This window comes from Periplaneta americana, chromosome 4 (genome assembly GCF_040183065.1).
Source record: "Periplaneta americana isolate PAMFEO1 chromosome 4, P.americana_PAMFEO1_priV1, whole genome shotgun sequence".
Taxonomy (NCBI): Eukaryota; Metazoa; Arthropoda; class Insecta; order Blattodea; family Blattidae; genus Periplaneta; species Periplaneta americana.
In genome coordinates, this window is record NC_091120.1 from 178,682,317 (window position 1) to 178,701,155 (window position 18,839).

At 31.8% G+C, this 18,839-nt stretch overlaps 1 protein-coding gene across 5 annotated transcripts in view; it reads right to left on the bottom strand.

Moving 5' to 3' along the window:
* The window catches only part of slo (calcium-activated potassium channel slo), a 427,716-nt gene that overhangs the window by 362,840 nt on the left and 46,037 nt on the right, over nucleotides 1-18,839 (bottom strand). For 3 of the 5 annotated variants that reach the window (XM_069824442.1, XM_069824447.1, XM_069824444.1), the window contains exon 5: nucleotides 16,856-17,023. In XM_069824442.1, coding sequence (XP_069680543.1) covers nucleotides 16,856-17,023 — 168 coding nt within the window. Of the gene's footprint in view, nucleotides 1-16,855; nucleotides 17,024-18,839 lie in introns of those variants that run through there. The other 2 variants (XM_069824445.1, XM_069824446.1) reach the window with 1 other exon arrangement.

An 18,839-nucleotide genomic window follows, 5' to 3' on the forward strand; every position in this document is an offset into this window, starting at 1 on the left:
ATGAAAATTATTGTTCTAGTAGGTCTATAAGTAGGCCTATTATCTGAAATCGTTATCTTAGATAGTAGTAAAAACAGAAGTATTATTAGTAAAGCAAAAAACACAGCACAACTCGGTTTTCTTCCAGGAACCGATATATAATGTAAGGACAAAAGAAAAAGAGATGAAAAAAGATGTATGAAAAATAGAAGAGAATGTGAAATTGACAGAAATGGATAAAGATAAGGTTACCTAGCAACGGAAGAAATAAAGAATAAAATACAGACAGCAGAAAACAGAAATTGAGAAATGGAAGTCAAAGATAAAATTCTACTAGTTTCAGATCTTAGTATGGTAAAGATCCTATTCGTTTTATAGTGACACATTTCAAAGGAATATTAAGATCATAGTCACACTGAATGGTCATAACAAATTTACATTAAGTACGTATTAATAATTATGTTTAATTTAAAATACAAGACCTATATTAATCCATAACCATATATCGTACATAATCAACATCTTCATTATAATCATTACTACATCCTTCATTATTATTATTATTATTTATTATTATTATTATCATTATTATTATCATTAATATTTTTTACTTCTTATCCGTAAAGTATAGACCTATATGTGTACATATCGTCCGAGAAGAATGAATAAATAAATAAATAAATAAATAAATAAACAAAATATAAAGTTAAAAAGAAATGGATAAAAATAAAATATAGATAACAATAAATAAATAAACAAATAAATAAATAAATGAATAAAATAAATAAATAAATAAATAAATAAAATATAGGTAACAATAAATAAATAGATAAATAAATAAAATAAATATATAAGTAAATAAAAAGAAATAAAAACACTAAATAAATAAATGAATAAATAAATAAATAAATAAATATATGAGTGAATAAATAAATATATACGTGAATAAATAAATAAATAAAATAAATAAACAAATGAATAAATGTATAGGGCATACTAAAAGTTCTTGAAAATCTTTACTTAATTACCAGTGACGTTACGGACAGAGTTGTTGCATCCTTCAATTTTGATATAGTCCAGCATTTAAAAGAAATCCTGCATCTCTTTTTATCCGTTCACAGAATATCAACTATTTACATCTTGTGGAATTTAATATAGGCCTGGAATTTGAATTGTGATAAACTGAATATTGTTCATATATAAATGAAAGTGCCAAATTTTGCCGAACTATAATTTAAACAAATTAGCTTCAGAAGCATTTGAATTTTTTCCCTAATTAATACGAAGTAGACAGCTATAAAATAAAAGTATTTACTTGAAATAAAATGTTTAATTTCAATTAATTTCTCTGCTATGGAACCGTGCTGAATTAAGAACTTATTAAAGGAAATATCTGGAAGTCACAGTTATAAATGCTAAATTTGATCGTGTAAATTAATTTTAAACGAAAAAAATAAGTATAAAATGAAATTCTACTATTTTTCTGGTAATACTGATTTCACATAATTTTTTCAGCACTTTTCCTTTTATGTGTAACGTTTCTAATATGATTGCTTTTGTAGAGTGGGTGCTACTTTCCTGGTATTGATTTCAGATAAGTTTTCAGTTTTTTAATTGTAATTCCTCTAACTCCAATGATTGCTGATACGACATAGGAGTTTATATTCTGCATTCGACAAACTCCTATATTCAAATTCTTATATTTTGTTATTTAACCTTCACTTTATTTTTGGACTTTACTTTATCACACACCTCTATGAAGATAACGATAGCTATTTTATTTAAAACCACGTTTTGTCTCCTTTTAATTTTTAGATCTTATTGATTTCTGTGATTTTTATGTACTTTCTGTAGTTATGTCGTAATTTTCCATACTTTTCAAAACTTCCCTGATCCCAGAACTAAATTTGTGTAACTGGTTTTACCTAAGCATTTGCAATGAGGAGGGGAGTTCAAGTATGATGTTATTTAAGTGATTTTTCTCTTTTCAATAACACTATAATCTATACATACTCCACTACAAAATTTTAAATTAACTATGGCACTTTGTACAGAATATTATATCATTCAGTGTGACATTATCTTATGTTCCTTTAAAATTGTATTACATTTAAACATTTCTTGAAATATATTCTGTAGAAACACAGCATCGTTTAATGCATTCCTTTATTGTTATAAATTCTTTTTATGGGCTCAAATTCAAGGTACTGTAAATTTTCTTATATCCAGAGTAGATACATTATTTCAGACTTTCACATAACTACAATTTAATATTTAAATGTGTCCAAATTGAATAAATTTTGGATGGGAGATTAAGAGTCAAATTAAAAAAGAACTGTGTTTATTTCTAAACAATATTGGATAAGAGTGCTAACAATTTACTTATGATAATGTTTGGAAAGTCTGGTACTTGTTACTTTAATAAAATTACATTTTATGTGAATCTGAGGTAAATCTGAAAACATTTAGGCCTATATTTTAGAAAAGTATCTGAACCATACTTTTATTTTTGGTGTTTAGCAAAAAAAAAAAAAAGTTATTTAACTGTGTTAGTTTTATGTGAAATCACTACTTGCTAGTAGCTCATTATAGACATTCTTGCATTAGAATTCAAGATAATAATTTCTTGCATCCACTATACAATTAGAAAGCAGTAGCAGTACCTATTTTCAAATCTGTACAGTAAAAATCTATTGCCTTTTATGATATGGTTTCTGAAGAAAAATCAGAATCCTTGCTCCATAACTATTACAAGATTTCAAATTGTTTCTACAGTATAGAAAAATTTTGGCTAAATATAACATATACTCTACAATAAAACTGAGAAAAAAGAAATGTTGGAAGTTATATTAAATAACTAAATTGAAATATTTTAAAATAAACATAAAAATGTTCAAAATAAAGGATTAATGGCCAGTTTGTCCAAGTAATGTTTAATTTTGCTTAACGAATGTTAAATTAACAGTCTGTTTATTTTTAACGCTTTGTTAATGTATTTTCCATTTGTTCAACATAATTTTGTTTAAGATAACCAACACTTAACTATAACGTCTGTTAGCACTATTTTAACTACTCAACAGCAGTTGGTAATGATTCTACACATGTAAGACAATTTTCGATTGGCTAAAATTAATCTTTAAATTCTATATTATAGAGTGAGTCATGAAACTTGCATAAAATGACAACCTGTTATTGTAGGCCACGCTCCATAAGCAAACAGTTGACAAATGAAAGTTGTAGGTGACGTGCTGAATAATAATTACAAAGTAAGGTTATATTTCCTCATTGCTATTATTGATACGAAATACGAAAGAAATAAAATAACACTGATGTATTTAAACAGTCCAAAGTATTTTTTAAATGTTATATTACCAGTCATATGCTAAACATTCCCTACAGAGAGACACAAAATATTAATTTCGCAGCTTCTGTTCGAACAGCTGTGGAGACATCGGCCATATTTAACTAACTGTTAAACGAGTTAACTGCCCGAAATCCTACATTTAAAATTAACAAACTGTTAACAATCTGTTAAACCAAACTGGTGTTGAAAACATACAATTTTATTAATTAACAAACTGTTTAGAGTTTAACAGTCGTTAAATTTTCTAACAATACTTGAAAAAACCGGCCATTAGTGCCAGTGTTTTAAGTAAGATACAAGAAGAAACATTAATTTCTTTCTCAATGTATACGATTTTTCCATTATCAATTTGTACATCAAATTACAATATATTATATTTTCTTGGATTACAAGAAAATTGACCGTATATTCTTATATTAAAAATAAAAAATATAACATATTTAAATTTCTTCAAATTTACTGTATCTCAAAGAAAGCTGACAGATCGCATTTAACATTATTTTCGCAAGCACATTGAAAATTGACATGCAGATTTGGTATTGAATTGATAAAGAAATTTTAAATATACTACAAAGTATAAAAAATACCTATATAAATATGTTTGCTATTTCCTTTTTAGCATTTTAAAAGTTTATATACAAAAGTAAAAACCGTTAGCCTATTCTCTACTGACATATTAAAGGTTAATTTAAAAAAAATCATAATGTTAGCTCCTATTTTTATTATACTCCTTTCATGCCTTCAACATTGAAGCATTATTGAGCATAATAAGCATAATCGCTACTAACTATAAGGTAAGTTAAAGTACTGAATCTAAATTTGGTTTTCTTTGTAAAATTTACGAAGCTTTAGAAACATTAGACAAAATAGCTGCAATTATTTCAACAAATTACGTAAAAGGCAATAGAGCGAATACAATAGCACTAATCATTTAAGTAGTAAAAATGTAACATATGAATTATGTAAAACAGCACACTAAAGCAGTTACAGTTAGTAATGAAAGCAATATTCCTGCAGTAGAGAAATGGAAGGCTATTATTCCAACCTTAATTCGAGTGTAAGAGATTTACATATGAATGAAATTTGTAGAATGCGTTAGATAGGCATTATATGAAGTATGCCAGTGATTTAACATTATTTTTAAAAATATTTGTTTAATATTTATAATTTTCTACACAGCATCGATTAAGTCAAATTATCAGTTGTGTTCAGATTTAGGCCTGTGGAAGAACAAATGAAACTTTAAATCTCATATTTATGTTTTATATCGTGTCTATTTTTGTGATCAGGAAGAATAACAATTTTGTACATATACGTCGAACCTTTGCATAGTTTTAAAAAGAGACATACATGTACTCTTTTATTGAAATTTTGAAACACTTTCATGTTGAATCTTTAGCATCTATAAATAAGATTCTATATTGCAGGCTAATATCCAAAGAAGAAATAAACATAAATAATATTTGTATACAAGAAAAATGATCAATATACTGTAGACCTTTTAAAGAAAATTGTAAGTACAAGTTTATTAGACAAGTTATCTTTAATCTCTTTGTATTTATGTTTAATTTAAAAGCCATTTAGTATATTCCAGAGAGATGAATATCAGAAGAGAAATAATGATACATTCTTTAATTAAAGCGTCAAACATTTTTGCAGAAAATTTTTGAATAAAGATTAACTACTTGAGTTAAATATCATAGAACCTGTATGCACATTTTGATTATGAATTAAGCTGTTTTAAATTAATACATAAATCAGTAATGATAGCTGATGGAGGAATTAACATTACTCTTAAATTGAACAAATGAAGTATGTGCATTTCACAAAACACAACTGTCAAGTTTGGTTATGTTCACTTACGTTACTCTTAAATTAAACAAATAAAATATGTGAATTTCATAAAAATATGTGTATACACATACAGTAATGATATATTTATAAAATAATTACCAAATGCCTTCCATTTCTCGATCCATTGTTTTAAATCAAGCTCTATTTAGCAGGAAATAATTTTAAATGTATATTATACTAGCTACCTTCAACGAGTAAAGTTAAAAGACAATCTTGAACAGTAATTTAAAAATGTCATTTGAAGAATTGCTATGCATTTCAAGTTTATTGTGCAGGGATCCCATAAATGCAATAACCCCCTGGCAGAAACTGTTTTTTCCCTCCCATATTGTTACTATATTACAAATGTAAGATTTTCAAGGTATATGAAAGTGTAAAATCGATTATATTGCGTGCTACAGTTCGTTGATGAAGAACCATAGAAATTAATCGAGAGTGTAGGCCTAAATAGTAGCTAATTTCATATATTACTATTACAGGCCTATATTTAGTAAATAATGTATATATCGTTCAGTACCGTAGAAATAGTATTTGTGTACGATATATTTAATTTCAATAAATATAATATTACTATCAATTTGTTTTTTTAAATATTACGCATTATTTACAACTGGAATTGATAAGATACATTTTTTGTCGTAATGTTGGTCTGAAATGCTTAAAAATCAAGAAACAAAAACAAACGATGTTCATAGAATAAACACAGAAATACTATTATTCAGTCTAAAAATTTAGAAATTATTTGTCACCGATTGCCTGATTATACGATATTTCTGCAGCCATAGAATTACGGATAAATTTAAAAAAGGGTAACAAAGGAATCAGTGGAAAATGAAAATCTGGATGCTGTCAATGCAAGGAAGAAGCATTTCTAAACTGAAATTTATAGACTAATCACTCACAGGGTTGACTAGTAATTCTGCCAGGGAGTGATATGTCACAGGGGTACCATAACGAATGGACACGAACACAAACGTACACATACATAAAAGTTGAACGACGGTTATCTCACCCTGCATTAATGTCTGTATCAGTACCAAACATGTGAAGTGACACATTGGGGACATAAATGCCAGTATTGACAATGTTAATGAAGAAGCTGCCGCTTCCCCTTCTGTAGGCCAACAAGCAAACAATACAACAATCAACAATTACTGCCTTCCACCATGCAGTTAGTCTGTCACATGCATACTCTCACACACTCGACGAGACAGATATATATCTCACAGTTCTCTTTGAGAGGATCTACAACTCTTCCAGGACAACAAAGATTGTCGTCGCCGTCCTCGTAAATGAGGGGCGACAAGGAATTCCTCAATGAATCCTTTAATTGCGTAAAACATTTTTAATGAATTGATCGACGACTCCATAGTTTTATTGCTAGCGTTGTGTCTTAATTCTATTTACACTAGTGGCTTGTGCAGCAAATGCTGCAAACTAAGTTCATTAGACGTTCAAATAAACATTTTTCAGATTTATTTTCAATGAAGAATACTAGACATTCTGAAAGTTATTTGCTTCCATAATAATGAAAGATACTCTCTCTCGAGCCAATACAGAAGAGAACCACGCATATAAATATATACATCACACCGCCATTAAATATATGAAAAAGACCCAACCCCACTTGATTAATAACTATAAAAATATTTGATTTTTAATAATATTATTATCTTACGTAAGTTTTATAGCTTTCAGTAACATATACTATATAGCCTCCACTCAGTAAAATATAGAAATCAAAATCTAATTTAAGTTATTCTCTACATCTACTTATATAACCCCAAACCGTTTCACTTTCATGTCATCAATATAGCATTAATATGTATAATTAATTAAAAATAGTCACATCACGGCATTGACTATAATAATATTTCATTTATAATAGTAATAACGTCATCAAACCACCTCAAGTTTTGTAGTTTTTAATATCCAATACACAGCTGTACCCAGAAAATTACACACCACAGAATCGAACCTGTAAATTATTTTTAGTAAGTTAAGTTTTTAATAACCAATTTAATTTGAGCTCTAAATATGTCAGCATTTTTGCAGATCATGGTCTTCGTGTAATATTGTTTACTGTATTGTGTGTTTTGTTTTATTCTGAAATGCAACACGGCCGACTTGATGCTCACTTCGCTTCTCCTGAATGCAATTAGCTAGTTCTCAAAACTGACGACAGATGGATTTTGGAAAATAGGAACATTATGTAGGAAAATTGACATTTCACTGAAAACTACTATTTTTCCGAAAAACTTTGGGTTCCAAGCTTCAAAATGAGGGGCTATTTATTAAAATCCGTTCAGCCGTTTTCCCGTAATTTCCATTACCAGTTCAAATTATATATATATATATATATATATATATATATATATATATATATATATATATATATATGAATGATAAGCGTGGTGACACCAAACATTTATAATCATATTAAATCCGAAGGGGAAAGATGATTAGTATATTCTGTATTGGGTGGACAGCAAGCATTCGATCCAGGCGCTCGGCCCATCTGTCCGAGGTAAGTGATGCCGACAGCGCCGCCATACGGCTGATTGTGAAGCCTTCTGTCTGAAGGTCACGTTTTTAGATTAGATTAGATTAGATCTTTATTAGCCGATAGAATTACAAGCATTCATGGCGTCGTCAGTACACAAGAAAAATGACATAACATACAATATAATACAAAAATAGACTTAATTCTAAATAAATTTATCAGTTTAATATTACATGCCATGCAAAAAAAAAAAAGAAAGAAAGAAAAAAAAATATATATATATATAGGCCTATATGACAAGCTTGATCTTCAGTCTCCACTGTTCTATCTAGTATCTTCTCTTTTTGCTTTTCCCTGTCTTTTCTTCAAAGTCAGTCATTATTTCGCAAGATAAACAGTGTTCTTTAATAATAATAATTTTATTTATAATAATAATAATAATGATAACTTAAAATTTTATTTATAATAATAACAATAATAATAATAATAATAATAATAATAATAACAGTTTATTTAACCTGGTAGAGTTAAGACCATACGGCCTTCTTTAACACTCAACCAGGAGTAAAACTGCGATACAAAAGACACTATAAAATTTATTAAACATAGTACTTAGTTACTTACAAATGGTTTTAGAGAAACCAGAAGTTCATTGCCGCCCTCGCATAAACCCGCCATCGGCCCCTATCCTGAGCAAGATTAATCCAGTCCCTAGTATTATATTCCACCTCCCTCAAATCCATTTTAATATTATCCTCCCATCTACATCTCGGCCTCCCCAAAGGTCTTATTCCCTCCGGCCCTCCAACTAACACACTATATGCATTTATGGATTCACCCAAACGTGCCACATGCCCTGCCCACCTCAAACGTCTGGATTTAATGTTCCTAATTATGCCATGTGAAGAATAGAATGCGTACAGTTCTGCGTTGTGTAATTTTCTCCATTTTCCTGTAACTTCATCCCTCTTAGCCCCAAATATTTTCCCAAGAACCTTATTCTCAAACACCCTTAATCTCTGTTCCTCTCCCAAAGTAAGAGTCCAAGTTTTACAACCATACAGAACAACCGGTAATATAACTGTTTTATAAATTCTAACTTTCAGATTTTTTGACAGCAGACTAGATGACAAAAGCTTCTCAACCGAATAATAACAGGCATTTCCCATATTTATTCTTCGTTTAATTTCCTCCCGAGTGTCATTTATATTTGTTACTGTTGCTCCAAGATATTTCAATTTTTCCACCTCTTCGAAGGATAAATCTCCAATTTTTATATTTCCATTTCGTAGAATATTCTGGTCACGAGACATAATCATATACTTTGTCTTTTCGGAATTTACTTCCAAACCTATTGCTTTACTTACTTCAGGTAAAATTTCCGTATTTTCCCTAAGCGTTTGTGGATTTTCTCCTAACATATTCACGCCATCCGCATAGACAAGAAGCTGATGTAACCCGTTCAATTCCAAACCCTCTGTGTTATCCTGAACTTTCCTAATGGCATATTCTAGAGCGAAGTTAAAAAGTAAAGGTGATAGTAATAATAGTTTATTTAAACTGTCGGAGTTAATGCCATACGGATTCTCTAACACTCAACCAGGAGTAAAACTGCGATACAAAAAACACTATAAAATTTATTAAATACGGTACTTAGTTACTGTGGTTTTAGAGAACCCGGAGGTTTATTGCCGCCCTCGCATAAACCTGCCATTTGTCCCTATCCTGAGCAAGATTAATCCAGTTCCTAGTATCATATTCCACCTCCCTCAAATCCATTTTAATATTATCCTCCCATCTACATCTCGGCCTCCCCAAAGGTCTTATTCCCTCCGGCCTTCCAACTAACACTCTATATGCATTATTTTATTCGCAGTAGTTCATTGTTTAATTCTTTTGGTTTCATTCTCAGAGATGATCATGCTAGTTATTTTGTTGCGTTTTAAAATAGGTACTTTATATTATTTGCCGATAATTCCACTTTTCGATGTTATCATAAAAGTAAAATACATAAATCTCTAGATATTTTACGTTTTCCATAGAACATTGCAACTTATAAAAATGTACAGAAAATCGAAGGTTATTTTCTTATTGCCACTATTAAAGTTACATCCCACGTATTGTTACCGTATCTAGTTAGTTTTAGTAGTATGACATAAATACATAAACCAGTTCTTCATAATTTTGAAAGATCTAACAGCCCTATAGAATAGTTAATAAATTTAGCAACAATGGTAATATCTGTTTATGTTTATACAAGAACAACAAATAAAACGAGAAAAAATTTGTTTACATCCCACTGTTTTAGAGACAGTTCTTTTGTGTGTTGTAAATCTACAACACGGGACTCCCTAAAAGAAATAGTAACTAGGGATATTTATCTTCCTTGAAAGTCTATCCGACTTAGTCAATTTTGATTCCGCTTGGTAACCGTTAGGTCATGAGGGACAACTGCTAGGGCTATAGATTGTAATTACATTAAAAGTACCTAGCTAATTTTTATGTTCACAACGCAAGAGCAAATAATAATTTATTTAAAAGCTCTGAAGTTTTGGACGGAAAGGCAAACAATGAATTACAAAATGTTAATTAAAAGTAATGGCAATAAATGCAATTGAAGTAAAAAAGAGCATTCAGTTCGTTTTAAATAATTTAAATTCAGGGTGTTCTCCTTACACTGCAATCATTTCCTTTCAGATTCTGTGCAGCCATCTGGGCAGAATGTTGACTGAACTAACTGCATATTTCGTTTATTCTTCTATTTTAACAGCCACGGTGACTCAGTGCCAGCACACTGGACTTATAAGCCAGATGGCCGGGTTCAAACTCTGGTCGGTCTACACTAAATTTATAACTTTTGTTAGACAAACCCGTGGCTCAGGGAACACAGGGTTTTCTCCGGGTACTTCAGTTCCCAATAATAATAATAATAATAATAATAATAATAATAATAATAATAATAATAATGCTATAATGCGGACCTACTGCCTGCGATGCACTCTGAATAGCCTCAGACTGGCTTTTTGTGCTCCAGATTGCGGGTTCGATCCCGGCTCAGATCGATAGCATTTAAGTGTGTTTAAATGCGACAGGCTCATATCGGTAGATTTACTGGCATGTAAAACAACTCCAGCGGGACAAAATTCCGGCACACCGGCGACTCTAATATAACATCTGCAGTTGCGAGCGTCGCTAAATAAACAATAATTTGATAGCCTCAGACGAACTAAATGGTCTGCGCTTCCTGAAACTAGTGACATCTATGAGCCACAAATGAAAACTTAAACGTAAACTTAGTAGTTTAATGTAAAGCGAACATTTAAGAAACAACATTTGATCATTAAGAATTATTAGAAACGCATACGTAGGGAGTAGCCAATTTGCATGGGTTTGTGAGAGGTAATGGAGGTAGTAGTATTAAGTAATGGTAGTAGTAGTAGTAGTAGTAGTAGTATTTTATTTGGTTATTTTAAGACGCTGTATCAACATCTAGGTTATTTAGCGTCTGAATGATATGAAGGTGATAATGCCGGTGAAATGAGTCCGGGGTCCAGCACCGAAAGTTACCCAGCATTTGCTCGTATTGGGTTGAGGAAAAACCCCGGTAACTTGCCCCGACCGGGATTCGAACCCGGGCCACCTGGTGTCGCAACCAGACTCGCTGACCGTTACTCCACAGGTGTGGACGGTAGTAGTAGTAGTAGTAGTAGTAGTAGTAGTAGTAGTAGTAGTTGTAGTAGTAGTATCAGCAGCGTTTTAGTTGGTTATTTTACGACGCTTTATCAACTACTATGGGTATCTTGCGTCTGAGTGAGCTGAAGGCGATAATGCCAGCGAAATGAGTCCAGGGTCCAGCGCCGAAAGTTACCCAGCATTTGCTCTTAGTGAGCTGAGGGAAAACCCCGGAAAAAACCTCAACCAGGTAATTTGTCCCAACTAGAATTCGAACTCGGGCCCACTCGTTTAACGGTCAGGCAGGCTAACCGTTACTCCACAGCGGTGGGTAGTAGTAATAGTAGTAGTAGTAGTAGTAGTAGTAGTAGTAGTAGTAGCTGTTTTTTGTGCATCTTGAAGTATTGTTTATAATTAAGGGTATATTTCAGGTCTAGCGGATCCTGGCGGCGCCAAGGTACTATTTTTCGAAGTCTGGTGTTGCCAGGGCACTTGTATGATTTTCATATTATCGTCAAATTTTGAATTTATAAAAAGTCATATTTTATTCCTATTTAAACGATTTCATAGTGAGATCTACATCGTAGATCTAAAAATCTCTATATATCTAAAGATTCTAACCCATATACCTATTTTCGTATTCCTCAGGAAATTATGATGATGATGATGATGATGATGATGATGATGATGATGATGATGATGATGATTGATGATGAAGAGAAAAATGGCGATGACGAAAACAATAATAGCTCTCTCAGGTTTCTCAACGTTTAATGGTTATATATATCACAGAATAAATATTTAAATTATCTCATTATTATTATTATTATTATCATCACTATTTCTTACCAATGCTTATTATTGTCACACTAACATTACTTATACTACTGGCCTTAGCTCTGCCAGATTAAATAAATAAATTATTATTGTTATTATTATTATTATTATTATTATTATTATTATTATTATTATTATTATTAAAACATCTATACTTCCGATACTACCGAAATCCCAGAGTTAGGACACTTTACTGTTTAGAAATACGCCACTGTTTGTAATTCACTTGAATGTTTAATATTTCGCATGTAAAACTACGCTACTTGGTGTTCCGCGTTACAGGATAGTGCGTGAAGTGGTTCACTTGAAGCGTAGTTGCTTTTCTTTTCCGTCCTGGTATCGTGAATGTTCACTTCAAGCGCTGATAACGATCCATGAAACATAACTTTAAGCAATATCGCAGAAATTTACGAATATACGAGTATATGTGTACATACGAGTATACACAGAATCTCCCCACTTTTGAATGCACTGTACCATACATTTACATATGTTTAAATATGTAAATAAATATATTATGTTTAATGAAATGGGACTAATAAAACTCGTGAATGTCAAGATCTTTACTGTACATAATTGAATCATGATGGAAGAAATCAAAGCGCCCAATTCTTGAGGTGAATGATGATAAATAATGGCAGGGATGCAAAACTGTGCTCCAATTGAGGCAGACGTCAGAAGCCAGAATACGTAACTCATCCCTTCCCTTCAACCTTCGCGTCATTTTAGGGTAGGGGGAGAAGAGATATGTATTCAGTGTGCTTGCCAAACGTCACAGAAACGTCACTGAAGGCTCCGGTCTTGTGGACAGGGGAACAAACTCTTTCCCCATGCTACCACCCCTCTCTTCACCAGTTCTGCAAGCCTGAACTAAGGTATTGTTTAAACTAAGGTATTGTCTGAAGGGCTATAAATGTAAGCTTTTGCTCCTGTGTCTTGTTCATCCTGCCTAAGGTTTTTCCGTGGTTTTCCTAAGGCGCTAAGACAAATGTCAGGATGAGCCCTAAAAGAAATGGGCCACGGACCTGTATTCATATCCCCATGACCCCTTTACTTACTCTAAATTAATAATTACATCTATCATAAATTCATAAATCAATCGACCTATTACCTAAAAGCCAAATTGCCTAGTCTCTTAGATTGAGACAACTCATCCTGCCTAAGGCATTTCCGTGGTATTCCTAAGGCGTTAAGACAAATGTCGGGATGAGCCCTAAGAGAAATGGGCCACGGACCTATATGCCCTTCCCCATAAGATCCCCTTTTTTCTAACAAACAACTTAATGGCCTAGTTCAGAGTCTATAAAATTATGAAATACATGTGCAACGTCACTCATGTAGTCGCAATGTGAAAGGACAGGGAACCTTTCAATTTGCAGATTCAGAATTCACGGCGTCTCTCCTGGCGGTCTTCACCTGTCTTGTCATCGAACAACAGACGACAGAGTCTTCTCGACTCCTCCTGCACTGCGAAATGACACAGTTAATTTCAATGTGCAGATTTACACCAGCCATCTCCTCCTCGCCCCGTCCCGTGATCACATTTCCGTCCCCCTCGCGTATGTGGTTCCTAAGAGGTTACGTCCATTTTCGGTTTTCCCCTTCAAAATTTTCTAGAGCTCCTTCAGTGGAGCAGCGTAACCCGGAGTGAGACAAGTGGCCAACAGGCTTGGAGCCAGTAGCGGACGGTGGGTTTGAAAGTTGAGAAGGCCAAGACGTGAATGATGAGAATATAAAAATATAAGGCCTGTGACGTACCTAATTACCAAGCGCAGAATTTATAGATTTTAAGAAATTAAAATTAGGTTTTCCAATTTATGTTTTAGGATTTTAAATTTTATGTTTAGGAATTTATATAATTTTACGGAAAAAAAATAAAAATAAACTACATAGGCCTACTGTTAATATTATTACAACGGCTTAGTAAAAATTGCCTCTCTTTAGAACACTGTAAGTCCTAACATACGAATTAGGTCTTTTTAGGTCATATTGAATTTAAGAATGTTACTCTTTGCTACACAAAACGAACAAGAAAAGCAATATTTCGAGAGTAACGAGATATCAACAAAATTGATTCCAACCTAAGAATCCGGGGCTTGCTCATTACTATTACATAGTCTAATTTTACAGTAAATTAACTGGAGGTTCCTCTTTCTTCGCAAACCGATCAAATAGATCACAACATACTGAATAACTGCTACTAGAAGAAGCTAGAGACAAATCTGCATTTGTTTCTAAACTCTCGATATATTTAAAATACTGTATAAGTAAATACATCTCGTAACACAAAAGAATAAAATAACAAGAACACCCGCAAACAAGAGAAAATCTAACAACATAAATGAAAACTTTAACGCAGGGAGAGAAAACTAACAACACGTGACAAAATTTTCTAAAACCAAGAAGAGAGAAAGAGAGAGAGCTTCCCAATACAGCCGAAACCAGCCGTAAATGCTACAGTTGTCAGCGGTGGGTAGGACGTGTCCAAATCGGCTTCCCTCGCGCGTTCTATCAAGTTTAAATACTCTTCTAACCAGCTATCTTATTGGTTGAACTGCTGTTGTCATGGTTACCGGGGAGTAGCGTCATGTAGCCGACTCCTCTCTCCCGCTCTCGCATAGACACTGGAGGCTGCTAGATGTCGACTATACAGGTTACAGCGCTATCTGCTATTGTTCAGTACGAATTTTTGCACTATCTACAGTATAGCGAGCGGGCATCAACTGGATGTGGTCGACTTTACGTAACTTACATCTTAGTCATATTGATTAGTAAAATTAATATAAAATAAAAAATGTTCGTCATTTGCTATAACTTGTCTGCAATCTTAATTCAGCTGGAATTATTACTGCCATATTGTGTTCTCGTAAAATATTAGGGGAGGCACGGCCTCCCTTGCCTCCCCTGAAAATCCGCCGCTGCTTGGAGCTCACATATTTAGTTTCTTGCAGTCCCGAACCCCTTGCAAGGACGCGTTTGCGTACCTTTTAAATTTGTCCTCCCAATTCATATCTTTCAATTCAATTCAATTCAATTCTGTGTCTTGTGAGAGTTGTAAATCCTCTTCTTCCAACATCACACACACATTCTCACAATCACAAGTAAAACACACGAGAACCTTTATACTGACGACAACTTCAGAGAGTCTCAAAAGCCATGGTTAGAACAATCAGAGTGGCCATTCCATTATGCTAGGTAAAAGTAGTTTCATTAGTATGAGAAAGACAGAAATACACTCGCACACATAGAAAAATGAAGGAGAAGTGTGAGTAGTAGTATAAGAGAAATGGCGGCAGTCCTCTGCGGCCTGCTGCTATGGCCAAGCAAAGAACAAATACACAGTTACAATCGCGTTACAGGAAAGCAAGAGTCAGTCAGTCCTAGAAGATATTAGCAAACAAATTCTCTTCTAGTATCTAAGTTTGCTTTACAATTTCCTTTCCTCCTACCAAGAAACATTCTGTTTTTTTTTTATTTCACTGCCCAGTTATGCTTACTTGCTCAGTAAATAACATATTTTAACTCATAATCACGTCTCATTTGTAACCCATCACTAAAATCCAGACTAAATCATAGATATGAGCTAGAAAAGTTTCAGTAAAAACTATACCAGTACTTCAAAGTAGCATAACAAAGTACAAATTGAAAAAAAAAGAAAGATAAATTATGAACCAGTGAAAAATATTTTTTCTTATCAATTTATATGCTAACCAATATTATTTTACAATAAATTTCGGTATTCATAACTAATTTTTATGTTGCATGAAAGACAATTAATTATTTAAGTATTTTGGAAGATTTTCTATGCGAGAAATAATGAAGAATATGTATTTTGGAGCAACAAATAATCGCCATATTGTCACAGTCTAGTATATACAGTCACGAAGCTCAATACGTAGTAAATATGCAAACATTAGGTAGTTGCTCACCACTAGGATCGCTAATATCGCCTCATTACAGACAATGCGAAATAATACCGGCACAGTCTATTGTTTCTAGCACCCTCAAAACTCAAGCTTCGTGACTGCATATAGTAGACTGTGATATTGTCTTATTCTGTAAAATATTCTTATATAATATGCTTCAAATAGACAATTCTTCAGGTTTCATTACACAGTCCAAATTGTAATGTGAAATACAACAAAATCTTATTGAAAAACTTGAAAGGAAAAACATCTGAACTAGGAAAGAAAAGTTTACATACCAAAACGTGAAACGTATCTCAGTATGTAACATAACCTATAAAGTAAATCTCATTTCATTATGAGTACAGATATTTACGACATTTCACTGGTTCATAATACATTAAAAATAGTAATGTGTCAATTCAGTAGCATTAAATTAAGATAATAAGTATAACACTGAAGAATGTGTTAAGATATTAATGACGTTTAATCTCAGATAATATTGTTGAATAATTTCATTATAATTATATTTTAAAAAGCATTTCATACGAATCAGTTTCCTTTAAGAGATATTTAAATTGTAACAATTACAATTTGAAAATCAGATAAATATAACTTCCTTCATGCCATAATACAACATGCTGCGTATTGACACATCACTTACTAATACATAAAAAATACAGTCAAATTTAATAAGAGAGGTTTTATATTTTAAAAGAATTAGTATTTATCTGAACTTACCAAGCCGACAAGGAGGAAAAATACAAGGAACGTACGCCCTAGGACAGTTTGGCAGTAGACATCACCATAACCAACGGTTGACATTGTTACAATGAGGAAATACACACACGTCCAGTACGATAACTGCTGAGGATTATGGAATTCTAACGGGTCTCCAGAATTCTCCAGCTGTAAAAGAAATCTCCATATTTAGAATAAAATAAATATTTATTTAGAAACCAGAGCAAAATATTAACACAGGGACTGAATTTTCAAGTTTTCATAAATTAAAATTGCAATTTATGTTTATCAATTAAATTAAATTAATTAATTTATTTATTTATTTTAGTAATCAGCAGAAAAAGACAGCTATAGACGATATTAATGATAGGTACACAAAAACAGGCCAAGTACAAAATAATAGAATAAAAAATATTGAATGGTATTCAAATGAAGATGAAGTTAAAATTATAATATTCATTTCGGAATTTAAAAATCCACTTATACAATAAATATGGAGTAAGATGCACTAACGCCTCAGGAAGAAGTTAAACATGGGCATCAAACTATAGAATTTTAGGAAAATATGTGCAATTATTCCATAAATATTTTCGCTATACAATGGAACAGTATAAACTAACTCAGAACGACCGGTTCATTAAAGGTCTTCAAAACACAATGAGAATTAACTGTTCAGCAGGAAATCTAATCTTGCAGGCGCTTGTATTCGTTCGAAGAAAGCAATAGCTCGACGATATAATGATAAATATTGAACAAATCGCTGGGGTAAGAAAAAAGTTGGAGAAAAATTTTCTATTCGCGTTTATTTTATCATCACCTGTCAAAATATTTAGACTTATTTTTCCAAATCTCATGTATTTGCTTAAGTAAGTGGAAAATTTTGTTTCGTACACTGTTACTATTGAAATTAAACTATTATTTCAATACTCTGGACAATTAAATATTTCTAAGTGTTTTCACAAAATACCTGTCTTAATGCGAGTTGAAAATATGTACATGACTTTAACCTTTCTAAAAAAAACATGAATATCCTAAATTTAAAAATAAAATAGCAATAAATCTACCTTAAAGTCCCAAAAGTAAAATAAAGAATAAACATTCATAAACTTGTTTCAGTAGCAGTAACAAATACTGAAAATGTTGCATATTCTCAATTTTAATTCGTATTTCTAAAAAATTGCAATACAGAGATTTTATGTATGTAGAAATATGCTTTTATTATCTAATTTTTGCGAAATAATCTCTTAGTGAAATGACTGCCGCCAATTTTTATTTACTCCTTGTATAAGGTACAGTATAGCTTAGATCATTTAAATGTATCTTAGGTAGAATATTAGACAGTACTTAATTTTTAACAGTCATATGAGACTCTGAATGGTGTTTGTTGGCAAGACTAAGAAAAATAATGTCATAATCGTCCTTCTGACGATCTGGGTATAATACAGCAGAATTACTACCAATAAAAATAGCAAATATCTCGCAAACAATTTATTATAGAGTAAACTTTTTTTGTAGTTTTCTAAGCTGTCCAATTTTGATATTCAGTATTGTTTCATATAGGTTATTGTTTTCATTGTTGAGATTGATATTACATAAAATCTAACCACAAAGCCAATTTATCAGTAATGTTGTCATGATGAAGCCATCGTCCATGTTTGCAGCAATATCAACCTAAAACATCGTAAAATTCGGAAAAATAAAAGTCCACAATTGGATAGAGTTATACAACAGACAAACGGAAAATTTGAAAAAAAAAAATATATATATATATATATATATATATATATATATATATATTGTATATGCACAAATCTGTTGTGGGCTACATTATTTAACTCGCAAAAAATCAAGAATGCGATATCTGCATGTTGCTGTTATTTATAAGCAAAATTCGTTTATTGCATAAAATGTATTTATTTATTTTGCTTTGCAATGTTAAACCAACTGCTGGTCTGTTATTAAAAATCGGTTGGCCTTTTTTTTA